This window comes from Thermobia domestica, chromosome 18 (assembly GCF_964235325.1).
Source record: "Thermobia domestica chromosome 18, izTheDome1.hap1.1, whole genome shotgun sequence".
Lineage (NCBI taxonomy): Eukaryota > Metazoa > Arthropoda > Insecta > Zygentoma > Lepismatidae > Thermobia > Thermobia domestica.
The window spans coordinates 123609153-123626507 of NC_137471.1; the positions used below are offsets into that span (position 1 = coordinate 123609153).

Genomic DNA, 17355 nt, shown 5'->3' on the forward strand with positions numbered 1-17355 from the left:
CCTTCTTTAGTGATGTGTATATAGTTATGTTTTAATTATTTGTTTGTTTGTCCATGTATTGACATAAATAAGATTTTATTTTGAAATGGGCGATTAGTATAGTATTAATAATTTGTAAATCAGTCTCTTATTATTATAGTTTCTCATGCAATTGGACTGCCCAAGAAGAATATTGCTTACAGGAACACCAATCCAGAACGATTTGCAGGAATTCTTCACACTGGTGAATTTTGTTAATCCTGGGATCTTAGGATCAAAAGCAGGTACCTAAGCTCTTTATTGTCCTGTTCTTTTTATTGGTGACCCTCGTATGTATCTACAACTACTTTGGTTTTTAATTTTATTGCATAATGGCAGCTCTAGAGGGAAGTCACATTAGGTAAGTTTTCTTCCTAAGAAGCTTCGTCCTTCAGGAACACATTGATACCAAAATTACCGTCCTAGCTTAATTAGGGGCTGAGATATTGATGTTTAAATTGAATCACATTGATCGGCGACCAACATGTGACTATTTCACACCATCAGGTGGGTCGATGGCCGTAACTCTGCAACGACGTATTTCCCGACATAAGATCATATGTACTTTTTTGCTTGTCTACCCATAAGGAATGCACCCCTGAAGTTTTGCCTTACCTTTTTGTTACACCCTATATATATATATATATAGGGTGGTAAGAAACTATTTGAACAAGCTTCGGGAGCTGATTCCTGACACCGAAACAAGCAAAAAAAAAAAAAAAATGTCCTCTGGAGCTTTGATCAGTGAGGGATAGTTTCGGCGATATAAGGTGCCGAAAGCGTGGGAAAAATGTACTTCAGAGGTCTTTCATTTAAAAACAACGCAAAGTAGAGAGTGCGCTTTAGAACATGACACTCGAAGTCATACCTGCTCGATTGAAAAATGTATGCTTCAAACCTCCGCAAGATGTGTGTGAGGGATTCTCCAAAGGAACGTAGGGATCTCCTATAACCTGGTAAGTAATCTCTACGTTCCTTTCGAAACCAGGAAGTAAGAAACAAAAATCAAAGAGAACAGAACACAGTAACACAACAGACACTGAACTCATATAAATATTTAAATTGGAAGTGACCAAGGGTCATTCGTTTTTGGTCATTCGTCTGCGATCATTTACTTTCAGTCATTAGTCTTGTTTTTCGTCTTGTCAACATCATCATCATCATGGTCGTCGTCTAGCCAGTCTCTTGTTTGTGATCTTAGTATTTGGACTTAGTTATAAACTGGATTACCAACACTTAAACTAAGAAGCTCAGTTAGACCAAGATAGGAGAAGAGTGAACTACTACCAACTAGTATGGAGACAACACCAATTCATTCATCGACATCAGAGAGAATTATCATCGCAGAAACTAAAGTGGAGTTTTGGAAAGCAGATCAAATTTATTCAAGTCAGTCTTGGTTCATATAGTATTATGGTATAATTCCAAGCTATGGATTCCCTAGGACATAAATTGAAAACACATATACTTAAAACATAGAAAGCATAATTAAACATTCTCAAACATTAAAATCTTTATTCTTTAATTAAACTCACCACACAGTAAATAAATGTACTTTATGGTGTTTCGTTTTATTACTCACAAAGGAGTAAAATTTTACGCCCCTAAACTAATATCAATGAGGGGAAGGTGAAAGTTACCAGTAAATTACAAGCTAATTGCGTTACACTATTTTGTAAAACAAAATCACTGATAAAGGAAGTCACGTACTCTTGTAATACTAATCCTCAGACTTCTAGCTAGTATTTTATTCTTGTTTGTTCGAGAAACACATCTTTGTATATTTACATTAGTATCACAACTGTATGAACAAGTATTACTAGTCTAGTCGCTTTGAGAAATAGGTCCTTCAAGGTGGACAAGGACATAATAAAAAAAAAAAAAATAAGAAAGAATTCAACTATCTAGGAGCAACAGTGGATGAGCAAGAGAACGTGCAGGTTTCAGGCGGGTTGGTCAAACTGGAGGGACGTCGCAGGTTTATTATGCGACAAGAAAATCTTGATAAGCTCAAGGGGAAAGCATACACGACTTTAGTGAGGTCAGTTATGATGCACTCACTTGAAATAGTGGCGCTGAAGAATAATATAAATAGGATGTAGGTGGCAGAAATGAGAATGTTAAAGTGGATGTGTGGGGTAACAAGGAAAGATCGCATAAATACATCGAGGGATCAGCAAAGGTTACTAAACTAGAAATGAAGTTGCAGGAACCGAGATATGGCTTAGATACGTATTAAGATGAAGATAATTGTGTGTGTGTGTGTGGGGGGGGGGGAGTCATGCAAATGAAGGCAGCCGAACCGCAGAGAAGAGGCAAACCTAAAAGATGGTGGAGCCTAGAGAAAGAAAACCTGAAAGAAAAAAATAACAACCAAAATGACTTTAAATAGATCAATATGGCGAACTCTCATCAAATGCAACGATCCCCCCTGAGTGGAAAAAGCTGAAGAGGAAGATGATAATGATGATTGTGCATACTAGGAAGTGTCCACTCAAATAATTGAACATTTCTACTATTTTGTTTTTTTCACCTGTTAAAGTAAGTTTTAAGCTTTCTATAAAGTTATTATTATTATTATTATTATTATTATTATTATTATTATTATTTATTTATTTATTTTTGTTTACTCTTTGTTCTTTTCATTACATATATATATATATATATATATATATATATATCCCCATTTGTGCTAGTGATTGACTGTGACTAGAGGCACGAGTTTTTGGCAATGCGCGATAAAACTAAATGCGTCAGAATTAAGTAATTTTCAGTTTCTTGACCGTTTATGATATTCTATGTGTATTTCCATTGGTTTCCGTTGCGCGATAAAACGCAAAATTGGCAGCTTTGTGCGAAATTTCTAACAATACGCGATATAACGCGAAATTTTAAAAAGAAGATTTAATTACTTTAGAAACGCTACTTTTTCGCTGACGGAACGTACAACGTGGCATGAACTGTGCATTTTGGGTGATTAGGACACAACTGTAGGGAACATGTTGCCCGTTAGCTATTACCATCGCAGCTGGATGGGGAGTTCTGAAGTGATGATTGTTTGAAGTTTGTTGTAAATACACTTACATATGTGTGGCTTCCAACAAGCAATGCCAATTGTGAGATTTTTTTCCAGGTATGGACTGATGATAAGTGACAAACGTGCAACAATGAAGGATAAAAATGTGGAAACATATAACATGCTTATGTTTAATGCTTAAATGTAACTTGCTCTTTTTGTGTTTTCAGAAGACAGCAAAACTTTCCTACTCATAGTAAGTTTAGTTATCGATTTTCATCAGTTTGATTTGAAAAAATATAATTTTCTATAAATGAAATTGACATTGTCAAGTGAAATATTCAGTGTATTTCGTTTTTAGGTAATTAATGGTTTATTTTTATAGTGATCTATGAATAAAAAAAACAATTGTAAAAATGTCAGGGAATTCTTTTCCACAAGAGCTACAAAATGCGAAACTTTATTTGGAAAATGCGACAAAAGGCGAAATATGAAAAACGGAACGCGAAATTTTCAAATTCTTAGTGCGAAAAACTCGTGCCCCTAACTAAAAGACTATTCAATGAATCACCTCTGGAAATTTCATGTTTAGAGAAGAATGAAAAATAATTTGTATCATGTTAATTTCTTTCAACAAAGCTTTCAAACAAGAATTTGAAGATCCCATTGTGAAATCTCGACAGCCTGGTGTAAGCAGCGAAGACCAAAAACTTGGAGAAGAGCAGGCGAGTTACCTTAATCATCTAACAAGTTGGTTTGTTCTCCGTAGGACGCAGGAAATTATAGACAAGTATTTACCACCAAAAGAAGAGATTGTCGTGTTCTGTCAGTGTTCAGCGTTTCAGGTAATTACATTTTTTTTTTTTTTTTTTTTTAAATCTTGAACTCTAATTTGTTCTTTAACTAATAATCGTATTTAGTAGCAAATTAGTTATTTTGTCAGAACACAGTACAATGATACTGAGGAAAGAAATAATGAAAATTTGTTTAAGATCAATATATAGTATATAAGGTGAACATATGAGGGACTATCGCGACGTTTTAATTATCACTAGGAAGTTACTAAGAATGTTTGGTTCTTATATACATTAAGTTAAGGAAATTAGCTTCTATTTTTTTTAAGGCTGTTCCAAAAGTGACCAAAGTGCAAGATGGATAAGATTGAAGCTCGCATTTGAAGGGTAATAATCCCAGACAAATTCATGACGAGATAAAAACTGTATATGGTGATGATTGTTCATCTTATGACACCACAGTAAAGTGGAAAAGGAAATTCCAAACTAGTCATATATCCCTCACAGACTACCCAAAACCTGGAAGACCATCCCTGACGGACGATGCGACCACTGTGAAGGAAGTGGAATGTTTAATCCTCGAAGACAGATGTGTGACCATCCAAACGATTGAGACTGGTCTCAGTTATGGTAGTGTGTGGAAAATTACCCATGACGAACTTCACATGTCTAAGGTATCTGCGCACTGGGTTCCTCGTTTGCTGACACTTTTTCAAAAGCACAAGTTCATTCATCTCAGTTTGCGGTCGACAAAGCAAGGGCGCGTGACTTCCAGGTATTGCAGCATCCGGCTTATTCTCCTGACCTTGCATCCAGTGACTTTTTCTTGTTTCCTCAAATGAAGAATCCGTTGTGTAGTCGCAAGTTTGACAACACAGATGACGTCATTCATGCGGTGAAAGAGTAGTTTCCTCAATCTTATCCATCTTGCATTTTGGTCACTTTTAACACACACACTCTCTCTCTCTCTGCAAAAAAAAAAAAAAAAAAAAAAAAAAAATCATTAGGAGCTAATTTCCTTAACATCATGCACACACATAAAAACCAAACATAACACTGACAAAATTTCATCTTATCTTAATAACTTTACGATACCCCCTCGTAAAATACTATTAAGAACTCAGTAAAGGAAAGTTGTAATAATTTTGAAAATCGTAATAAGTGTTTTCTGTAGCGTTGTTAATGATGTTGAATTATTCCACAATATCTTTTTTATTATCCCATTGATTTCTATCAGGAATTATTTTCCTCATTTCTTTGAAATGAACTGGAATAGTAATGATGTGATTTAATGATTTTTTTCTTCAAGTCCAGTTAAACATCCTTTCCCTTTTCGAAATGAATTTGCGTTATGTAAAATTTAATATTGCTTATAAAGTAAAGTTGATTATTAAATATATTAGAAAAGTAGTTTTCACGCAGTAAGAGATATTTAGATAGATTTGAAGAAGAAACAAGTAAAATCAAACTATTAGAAGTGCTTGAAATAACTTTCACTGTTGACTAATAGAGGTAAGTACTGTGCTATTTACGTTGGAAAGTGGCATTAGACGTAAAAGTACTGTCAATAGACTTTGATATCAGTATAATCTTAGATTAAAGTTAAAAAAACATAATTTTTATTACCTTCAAAATACCGGTTTTGTATTTTTTAAAAATGGGGGAAATCGTACTTTTCTGCTTTCATCTCAAGAATCTATTGCTGAAAGTTGTCGTTTGTTAGAGATGTATGGAGAGCATGCTATATGTGCAGCATAGTGTTGTAAAAAAACGTTTTTTTTTTCTGTGAAGTTTTTTTTTCAATAAAAAACCGTTCTTTTTCAGGTTTTTTTTTTCTGGCAACCATTATTTATTGATTTATGTTGCAGATTATTGAAATAATCAACAGAACTTGAGTCGACGCTCTCGTAACTTACAAATCGTTTGTTTCTTTGTATCTATAAGAGTAAAATTGTATGGTTATCCCTTGCGGACCCAGGTCATTTTTGGCGTTTTCCTACATTTTCAGTTAATGACTTATTGCTCAAAAACCATTTATTCGATTGATATGGTTAAGGCCTCATTTTTTAGAAAATGGATGTGGCTATGCTTTGGTGTAGGTTGCATTGCAGTGTTGCCAACGGGTGAAAATTATTGAGGGAAATGTAGGGGTGAAAATTTTAAAAAATTCCCTAACCGAATTTCAAAATTTTCTGAATCTAGAACCACTGCTGCCATATGGGTTTAAGTCAACTAAAAAAATCTTTGGTGTGTTGACAAGGTACAGTGAAATCCTGAAGTCGCTGGCTTCTGTTCAAAGAGGGAAAGAAAAAAATTCTCTGTCAAAATATACATGAAATTTCGACACTTTCTAAGCCTCAGAAACAAAAATCAACAGATATGCCGGGGCTACAGCCTCTCTATTATCATATTGAAACTTTTTATGGTGCGTTCTGTAGGGCAAAGAGAAAGCTTTCAGATAGTGGTACGTTTGTTTCAATGTAGCCAGCAAGAGGGTAATAATAGAGGGGAAAAGAAAAATTTTCCGAATTTTTCACCTGAAATCGGGAATTAATTGTTTTGGCTAGAAACACTGCCACCAGACAGACGAAAGCTATCTGATAATAAACCTTGGTACACCATGAATATATCCTACAAGTACATGTTGATATCTAACAAAGTAAGCATGAAATTTAAAAAAAAATATCTCATTCTACCTGAGAAATTCACCATTTTCTTACCATTTACAGAGCATGATTTATTATAAACCTCAACTGTACTTCACCTAATTATTTCACTGAATCTTTTTATGATGCGCTATGTAGGCTAAGGACGAGGCTTTTAGCCACTGGTACATGTGTTGGAATGTAGCCAACAAGAGGGAAATAATAGAAACAAAAAGAACATTTTTTCCAAACTTTCCCCTTGAAATCTGGAATTAAAATTTTCTGTAGCTGGCAACACTGCTATCAGACACGCACAAACTATCTTAAAATAAGCTTTGGTATCCCTCTAATATATCCTACAAGTATTGTGACGCTATCTAATAAAGTAAGCATGTCAATAAAAAATATCTCATTCTACTTTAAAAAATCACAGTTATCATCTTAATTAGATTACAAGGTCTAGTGTAAACCTCAACTGTATTTCCCCTAATTATCCTATTGAAACTTTTTATAGTGCATTGTGTAGGGTAAAGACAAGAATTTCAGATACTGGTACGTTTATTGCGATGTAGCCAACAAGAAAGAAATAATAGAGACAAAATAGATAATTTTCCCAAAATTTCCCTCTAAAATCTGGAATTAAAATTTTCTGTAGCTGGCAGCACTGCTACCAGTCAGACGCAAACTATCTTAAATTAAACATTAGTACGCCACTAATATATTCTACAAGTATTATGGCGATATTTAAGGAACAAAGATTCCAATTACCAAAAATATATTACAGTAAACAGAAAAGTATGGAAAAACTAGAAAAAATCAAGGGTTAGAACCTAAATACGAATTTTTCATGTGCCCATAATTACTCCATTGTAACGATCTGTAGCCACATTTGTTCAGTAAGGATAAATGTTCGATTGGCGTAAGTTGACTTGCATTCGGACGTATAGGTACGGATTTATAAACAAAAATTTCGAATTGTTTGCCCAATTTAGAGAAATTTTAATTTTCCTAATTTGTAACACTGCGCGCAGGCCCGTCCAATTGATGTCAACAATTAGGTGTCCATCCGAGGTATCTACCTGGCAAGTCTTAAGGAGGTCTCTCTACAACGAAGGAAGCTACAAAAAAGAAATGAGTAAATTCGAAATTTGAGAAGGAAATTCGACACCAGAAGAAAAAGAAATCAATATGATAAACTATGGTCCAACCATATTTGGCAAAAATAATATCCCGATATCTTAATTAGTATCCACACAGGGGCGGATTAAAAAAGTGACACACCCGTGTGTGCCACTTTGGCCACCTGGGTCCGAAAGGGTTACGAGTGTACATTTGATTACATTTTTTTGACTACTAACCCGTGTTGTTGTTGTAGTTATAGTCTCAAGTAATAATAATACCGTTGTTGCAAACAATAACTTTATAAGGAAAATTTTCTCTCCTTTTTACATCTTAGTTCCAACACTGTTGGTGAGAAATGCAGGGTGTTCCAAAATGAATATTTGGGTTTTAAGTCTTCGTAGTACTTAATACATTTTACATACAATTATAAACAATCCATCAAGTAAAAGAGCATCTCAAACCGTCTTTGCTACAAGTATTCGATGTGAGATTCCTTCGTCACACGGCACACATCTAGTCGATAGGCGAGAAAGGCCCATAAACTTTCCACCATATGGCACAAAACACATTCAATTTAGGGGTGTATCGTTTCAACTGTACCATCTCTTGAGGATTTGCTGACCGCCAGACGCAAACATTATGAGTGTTCACATTAGCTCTTAGGTGAAATATCGATTTATCACTGAAAACGACACGATCCAGAAAATCTTCATTGTTATGCAGCAATATTTCACTTGCGAAATTGGCACGTAAACCGTTGTCAGTAGGCTTTAGACCTGTAGCAACTGCAAATGATAAGGACGTAGTTGCAAGCGTCTCCTTAATATTCTTCATACAGACGGTTGCACTGAAACTACAGATTCAGTCTTTATTATAACACAAAAAGCTTTCTGCTCTTTAGTCTTCATCTTTGCTACTTGCTCTTTCTAATGGCAGACAGAAGAAACAATGCATGTACATGCGTGCGTACAAAACTGTTTGAGTTGCTCTTTCATTTGATATAATATTTATAATTGTGAGTTAATTGTAATAGATACTACAAAGTTTCCAAATCTTAATATTAATTTTGAAACACCCTGCATTACTTCAAATTGTGTCATCCTATATTCATGTCTTGTATACACATATCATCAGGGCCGACCCTAGGCAATTTGTCGCCGTGTGCAATGGCATCATTTTTCGCCTTTCTCTAGAAAGAACAAATCTTAAAAGTCATGATTTTAAATATTCTACTCCAGCATGAACAACGAAGGGAAGGATAAGTGCAGTCGCCCTCAGAAACGCTTAAATACTTATTAAAAATACAATCCCGTTGTGTCTGTTCCTTTCTTTAAATATTAATTTGTTATGTTAGTAAAAGATAAAGCAAACACCCCTACAGAGGAAAGATGGTAATCCTTTTTATAGAATTCAATATCGAGCTTCAATCTCAATGTATCAGTTTGCAATTCCAGTGCAACTAGCTCTTTTATCTTTATTTCTTAATTTTTCTTCTACATCTGTTAACATTTTTAAAAGAACTTGTTTATATCTTCTATGATAAGGAACTTGATTCTGACAAAAACAAGACTTGTTTTCATATCAAAACTGTGATACCTAAGTAAATGGAACAGATATTCGCTACTATTCGAGAATTGAGTTCTTGCATTTGACAACAACCAAGCAATTTGTGCTGGGATTAATTTGACATTTGCTTTAGCATTGTCCATGTGACCTTAAACTAATTCGACCTAAACATGACTTATGAATGTAGTATTCAAACAGAAGGTCAGCTTAGTAAATTTAACTACCATCATCATAAAGTCTGTTTCCAACAAGAAATATTTAATTTAAATAATATACTTATAACAGATTTTGCCGGACCCTCCAAACTTGATGCTCCATGCAAATGCACGTGTTGCACATATGGTAGAGCCGGCTCTACATATCATATACCTAGTCGACGAATTATTTTAAAAAGTTTTACAATATATACGTAGAAAAATACTATGAGGCAAATTAGTAGGAGAAGGCGTTGTACCTTTGAAACAATGTACCTTTGAACACTTGTGCTTTTCTTGAATTCAGAGCTATGTAGGTGCAGTGATTAAAATTCATTTGAAAGATTAAATGAAAAAAAGCACTACAAACGCGTTTGGCTGTTGTTTGCTGAGTGTTGTGTCGAGTAATGTTCCTTTTAATTTTCACCCCCCAAAACGAAGATGTTTTTTATAGTTACCTTTTGAGTTTTGTGCTCTTCGGTTTTCGCAACTTGTGATAATTATTTGTCCAAACTTAAGGTAGAATCATTGGTGAATACAGTAATATTTTTAGTTTTAACTTCTGTTCAATATTTAAGCTAGTGGAGAACTTTTTTTCGTAATGGTGACCCTCTTGTACCTATGAACATTAATGCATCCTGTACCTTTGAACGATAAATAATACTGTTTAAAGCTACACAATGTAAGTAGTTAAAACAATTGATATATTTTACATAGGTTAGGTTAGGATATAAAGTTATTAATTATAATTTTAAGTAGTTTCTATATATTCGCTTATTATATAACATAATGTTAAGAGTTGTATATACTCAATTTTATTGTTTACAAGTTTTTGTTAGAACTTCTCTTCAATTTTTAATTTAATTGATAAAATTTTAATTCTGAGCTAAACCTTTTATAGCTAAACCTTTTATTGCAATTTATAACTGTTAATATTTGTGGCTTCTTTTTATATTATTGCCGCAGAAACATTGTAATTATCACTGTTCAAAGGTACAAGAGGGTCTGTTCAATGGTACACGACCATAATGTACCTGTGAACAAAGCAGATTTGTTCTTATTTTATCTTATAAAAGCTATTGTAATTATGTAACACGTTTAAAAATCATCCTATCTGATAGCAAAGAGATGACTCTTCAAATGTACAACAAAAATTGGGGAAAAGTTGCTGAATATTAGCACCAAAATTTCGAAGACTTTGAAAGTGTTCACAGGTACAACGCCTTCCTCTATTAGTTTTTACAAGTTGTTTGCATTTTATATTGTACGTGATATTATTTTCGTACTTATAGAAGGAATGCTTTCACGAAAAAACAAAATTTCATTTCTCGTTTTATTTCTTAGTTGATTTTAATGAAACACTGCTGAAACTCGAATTGTTAGTAGGTATGCTATTCATATAAATTGTAAAATATGTGTAGGGTATCAGTATCTAGCGTTTAATTTATGTTGCATTTTACGGTGATTACACCTACATAAAAATATTTCATACTTAAATAGACGTAAGATGCATTACAAATGACTATTTGAAAAAAAAACGAAATTTAGAAAAAAAACGAGAGGCAATTTTTTTTCTTAAAAAAAACGCACATTTCTGAAAAAATACGAACGGTTTTTTTTTTTATTTACAACACTAGTGCAGCAACTTGAGAGTTTGGCTTAGACCAGTGGTTCTGAACGTAGGCGTTATCGACTCCCAGGGGCGTTTTTATTTCCAAAGGGGCACTGGAACAAAAAGAAACGATAGACTATTTACGGGGCATTTTTTCGGAAGAAATATAAAGGAAATGTAAGGGAAAAGGTGGCTACTGTAAGATAAATTATATAAACAAAATTTCATTTAACTTTGTTACTAGCAGGATACCCGTTCTTCGCACGGGGAAAATGCCTTTAATTTTGTGCATAAAATACTGAGGGAGGCTGAATTTGGATTTAAACGGCACCGAAAGTATCACTGTCGGTCCCAGCGACCCCGAAAACTATGTAATCGACACTAATATCGTTTTCAATCATTTATATATATATATTTCTCTTTCCTCCAAGTTGCGGGGCTGAATTTGGATTTAAACGGGATCGAAAGTGTTACTGTTCATTTGAGCGATCCCGAAAACTGTGGATTCGACACTACTATCCGTCATTGTCGATCATTTTTATATATTTCCCCTCCTCCAAGTTGCAGAGCTGAATTTGGATTTAAGCGGCATCGGAAGTGTCACTATTCATCTAAGCGAAAACTATGGATTCGACACTAAAAGTGATCATTTTCGATTATTTATAAATACTCCCTCTCCTAAGATGCACCATCAAAGTGAAATGATAAAAGCCATCCCAGGCCCAAACTTCATCTATGTTGAAAATTTGATCGAGATCGGTCAGGTGGTTCAAGATTTATTAAGTTTTATTTATTTATTTATTTTATATCTCTTCCTCCTGTGACAGTGTGTCTATTGGTCATGAAAGTCATGAAAAAATCACGAAATCAGAAAACGGTCATGAAAGTCAAGAAATTTAGCTTTTGGCTCACGATTTTTTTTTTTTTTTTTTTTTTAATCTCTACAAATACACTCTGTAAAGAAAAAATAGTGACACTTGCTCAAATATGGTTTTCGCAACATACATTAACCAATATGAGCTTTTACATGAATTGCTGATAATATTACAATGAATATTCTTAATGAGCAGTTCATTCTTAATACTTGCGCCGCATTTTCAGCTTTTTTTTTTATATGCATATATTAGTAGCTGTGTGTATTTTGAGCAAACTTGTCTATAGAAAGAGTTATACATAAAAGTATAAAAGATCAACAATAATAACACAAAACAAAATATGGACTTTCTTAAGGGTAAGATACAATGTATACGAACATCGGGAGGTACAGTACATCAAACTAGTATTTTGTATGTGCACCATGGGCTTTAGGAAGTGTAGGGAATCATCGAGGCCTTTTGGTAACAAGGCTATTTCAAAATGCAACCTTGATTTCATGGAGTCACACCCGGATTATCTGTTCCGTGAGTTTCATTCTATTCGAGATAGTTGTCTGTTGAGTCTTCTGCTCATATTGATCCACAAATTTACAATTGGATACATGTCAGGTGAGTTTGGAGACCACACGAGTCTTTGAATAGTCATATTCTTGAACCACATATTAACGATTTTCACTCGGTGACATGAAGCATTATCGTCCTGGAAAACGAAGTAGTCCATGTTTTTTTCAGAAAAGTAATCTTTAGCTGTTGTATGAACTTTACGTACCAGAATATGAAGATATTTTCGTGCATCAAATGATCCTTCACATATATCCAATTTTTTGACGTCTTTAGCGATGAAGCAAACCCATACTATCACTCAATAACTGAATATTTGCATTTCTTAAACAAAATTCTTATCAATTTTCTCGCTCGCTCGTATCCACAATTTCACACCGCCATCCTTTTCCACTATTCTAAACTTTTTTCACGGAGAAAACGACGTGCTTCCAGTTGTCATAAGTCCAAGTTGCATATCACCTCACAAACCTACGTGTTGAAATCCTATGTGTTTTTGTCAGTTTCGACTTTCTACGCGGTTTCTTCTTGGTAATATCCTCTTCGTACAGTCAACATAATACAGTTGTACGAGTAACTTCAGTTTTAGGATCATCTCAAATTGTAGAAACGATTTTTGGGGAAATCATTCCTTAATTATGCAGTGCTATTGATTATATTTGGCGATCTGCTCTGGGTGATGTATTCTTTTTTCTATCATACTGTTGACGAAGGGATGATTTGTTATACTGTTTTTGGATGTGAATTACTCTTCCTGCCGTCGAATGGTGGATTTTGAATATTCCACCCATCTCACTTAGATATTTAACTTAGTTGTGCAAAGCAAGAAGTATGTCTTGTTCACATGGCGAAAAGTCACATTTCTTACTCATCGTACTTGCTTACAATCCACATGTAGCAACAATTTCATACAAAAGCAATGCTGCACAACAACAATATTGCCACTTGACTCCGTATAAACAATGAGAAAAAAAAAAGAAGAATCACAAAATGCTATTTACCTGGCCGTACGCATCACAAATGGAATGCAGAATTCTCACTCCAATAATTTACGAGATGCTCTCAGTGCCATCTGGAGAAAATATTACTGATATATAAACAATTAGTAAGCGCCGTTGTACACCACAGGTGTCTCAGATAATGCAAATGAACTATAGCACTCACCATTTCCTTCTATTGCTCTTCCAACGAGCTGTACATATGGTTTTCTGTGTAAGTTGCCTTGAGAATTGAGGTGTCGCTATTTTTTCTTTACAGAGTGTATAAGAGACTGGAAAAGTTTGTTCTATAAAAGGTCAAAATTCACCTCCGAAAATGTCTATGGTCGGTTTTAGAAGCTACCAAATCGCAAACAAAGTACGCTTCTATGAGAATTTGGTCCAATTCGCACCCAAATTCGCTCTTAAAAATGTTACTAAATGTTATGGTTTGGGAAAGAAAAGGTCACAAATTTAATTTTGGAATTTTAGTATACATCCTGTAAGTTCTACCGTCAAGGTGGAAAAAAAAAATCTTCCTAGGCCCGAACCTCATATGTTGAAAATTTGATCGTGATCGGTCGGGTGGTTCAAGACGTACGAAGTCACAAACATAGTCACGTTCAATTTATATATTATAAGATTCTTTTCAAGACTAATTTTAAGAATTGAAGCCTTTTTCTAGATCTTAAACTGTTTCTTCCAAGTCTTACGTTTATCCTTGTGCATGGGTAGATTGGATTAACCTTCTATTGGGTGGACTAGGGGTGCGCAGGACAATCGCATTCAATTAAGGGGGATGCTGGACTCGAAAAGGTTGAGAACCACTGGTTTACACGACTCAAAAACAACGATTTTGACCTAAGTGCAAAAAACCGTCTAGATCTGCCGAAGTTTTAAGATGGAGAATTAGAGGCATTACTGGGAAATGATTAATCTCAGGCACATAAAGGATTGTCTCAGACACTAAATTCAATGCGTCAACTGATAGCAAACGTTTAAAAGCAATGGAAATTATCCAGAAATTAGGAAAGTGAATATCATGTGAATTGACAGAAAGAGAGGTTGCGAAACTTTTAACCATTTGTGAATTCCTTCAAAAAAAAAAAAAAAAAAAGTAACTGTGAAAAGTAGATTCGTTACGACAATCCTAAGTGCAGGAAATCATGGGTAGCTATTTGTTATAGAAGAAGAAGAAGAAGAAGAAGTAGTAGTAGTAGTAGTAGTAGTAGTAGTAGTAGTAGTAGTAGTAGTTGTAGTTGTTGTTGTTGTTGTTGTTGTTGTTGTTGTTGTTGTTGTTGTTGTTGTTGTTGTTGTTGTTATTATTATTATTATTATTATTATTATTATTATTATTATTATTATTATTATTATTATTATTATTATTATTATTATACCACCACCAACTCGAATATAAGTCGTACTATTTTTTAAAATTTCAATAGTAAAAAATTAGGATGCGTCCCTTATTCCCGACCTTACAAAAATTGACATTTTTCATGTCGTATGGTGTTAAGAATGAGCTTGCTCATGTCGTATTGAAATAACAATCGCATTGTAACTTACGGTAATTAACAGAAAAGCTACCTTTGAGGTAAGTATAACACACAATTCTAACCTTAATTTTTCAACAATGATACTGTATTTTGTATGTTTGTATTTATGATAAATAAAATAAGTAGTACAGTCTTGTTCAAAAAATCGTGGCCACTCACTTTGCTTGAAAAGGCCATATTCTAGGAACCTACGTAGGAAATTCTATTACTTTGGTTTTAAATAAAATTTGGCCAAAGAAAATCCAAATTTGTATTATTTAATTCCAATCTCTTTTAAGAGTCTAAGACTTTTCAAATAGAGCTGGGTGGACAAGTTTATATATATATATATATATATATATATATATATATATATATGAAGGTACCTATAATTATGTTTTCCTTGATTTGATAATAAACGAATACCAGGTATTTTACTTTTCTTCCCTTGACTTATATTCGGGTATCATTATTTTCCTTTTCCGCTACTTCAAGTTTTAAGGTATGCCTTATATGTGAGCTAACAAGATGGTATTATTATTATTATTATTATTATTATTATTATTATTATTATTATTATTATTATTATTATTATTATTATTATTATTTCAATACAGAGATATTCACTAAAGACAAATGAAAATTGAATACACTGAGAGGATAATTTATTGACAGTGTTCAATACCGGCGCTATCTTGCCCTTTGATTTATGTGGAAAATCATTGTTTTGTTTTCTTTGCAATGCACTGAAATTATAACTATAACAGTTTGGTTTTGCTGGGTTTTTATTCAAATCTATTTCAATATCTTGGTGAAAATCGAATATTCTTCTATATAATTTTAATTATCTAATAATTATATTTAATGTAAGTAATGTTGAATTTATATATAATTGAAATTCAAAGCAAGTAGGGTTGCCGTACTTGCCGTTTTTGCCGTACGTTTTTCGGGCACACTTTATTTATACGTTTTTATTTCCCCTACATTAAAACTATTTGTTCCTTTTTTTTATAAATAAATAACATATTCCTGGACACTTTTTATTTTTTTTTTTAATATTTGGAATAATTTATTAAAATGATGATAATAAAGGTGAAAAGAGAAAATGATAATAATTATAAAAGTACCGTTATAATGAAAATTTAAAATGAAACAGTAAATTTCAAATTTAGTAGGCAAATATTGTTATAACTTACGGATTCAAATTTATATTTATTAACAGTTTTGTTTTTCATCATCTTCGTATTATTATAATTAAATGTTAATTCACGAAAATTTTATCCTTAATAGTTCATAAATTGCCTACAAAAGAAAGATCTCTTCTATTTTTTTCCGGCTGGCAAAATTCACAAAATGGCTGACACATTCCCTCGTTGAATGGCCATACTAAAGCATTGTATGAGAAATGCTCTAGCTCAGGTATCTCTCGATTTTAGCGATATGCGTTAGCCAACTTCATTGATAAAACGAAACCCCCTCTTGGCCCCATGAACCACTTGATTCAATTGCTATTGTAACAAACAGATATTTGTCCAATAGATTGAGATATTTATTCCTTTTTATTTTGTATTTTATTATTTATTTATTTATTGTAAGTTAGACCGAAAAAAAAATAATTAGAGGAACTGATTTCTCATACACTGTTAACAACACAACACAACGCAACGATGCAACTTAATAATCAAAGGGAAGATACAACATATTATGTTTTTATCTCCTATGTAACCGGTAATCCCACCTTATATCTAAGAATAATTTGGTTTTTAGCATTTTAGCCTTCGTCTATCAACATACTCTCGATCATATCACAGTTCTGATCGACCGCAATATATTGATGTTAGGAACAGAAACTACTGTGAACCAATAAAAGCAAAAGCAAACCTCCAAGTGGTTGAGAATTTCAAAATATACTGCAAGGAGCTTTTTCAAGATGTAAAAAAGGATGTGGAATTGTAAAGAGATACGAAATCTCCAATAAAATACAATTAAAAGGCGACAAGTACCTTATGTATTTATATATATATATATATATTTAGTGGGTTGGATTTGACTTTAGCGTCCCTTTTATCACCGGGACTATACGAAATAAGGATGAGGACCTAAAGCTTAATGTACAGTATGTAAAACCACATATGTGTTGGTTATATTTAATTCTGAACCTTACATGTCTTCATTCTCCCTCTCCTTTAAAAATCGTAAAATCATCCTTTTTTCTCTGAAAAATGCTGCAACCCTAAAAGCAAGTGGCATTTATTTATATGTATATATAGTTCCAAATACAACACGTTGGCCCGATTTTACACTGAAACACATAATAGCATTTCAGATATTTACGTAACAATATTTATAACTTTATTTTCCACAATGCAGATCAGAAACTTCTTTCAGAGGTAAAGATCCTATTGTACACTTACGTCCAAAATTATTGTTACATGTCTAT

At 33.3% G+C, this 17355-nt stretch overlaps 1 protein-coding gene across 1 annotated transcript in view; it reads left to right on the plus strand.

The window, feature by feature from the left end:
- LOC145674766 (DNA repair and recombination protein RAD54B-like) overlaps positions 1-17355 on the plus strand; it is a 122904-nt gene that overhangs the window by 78755 nt on the left and 26794 nt on the right. Inside the window, exons 9-10 of the mRNA XM_081744956.1 lie at positions 140-263; positions 3674-3879. Of these exons, the coding sequence (XP_081601082.1) occupies positions 140-263; positions 3674-3879 (330 nt within the window). The remainder of the gene's footprint in view (positions 1-139; positions 264-3673; positions 3880-17355) is intronic.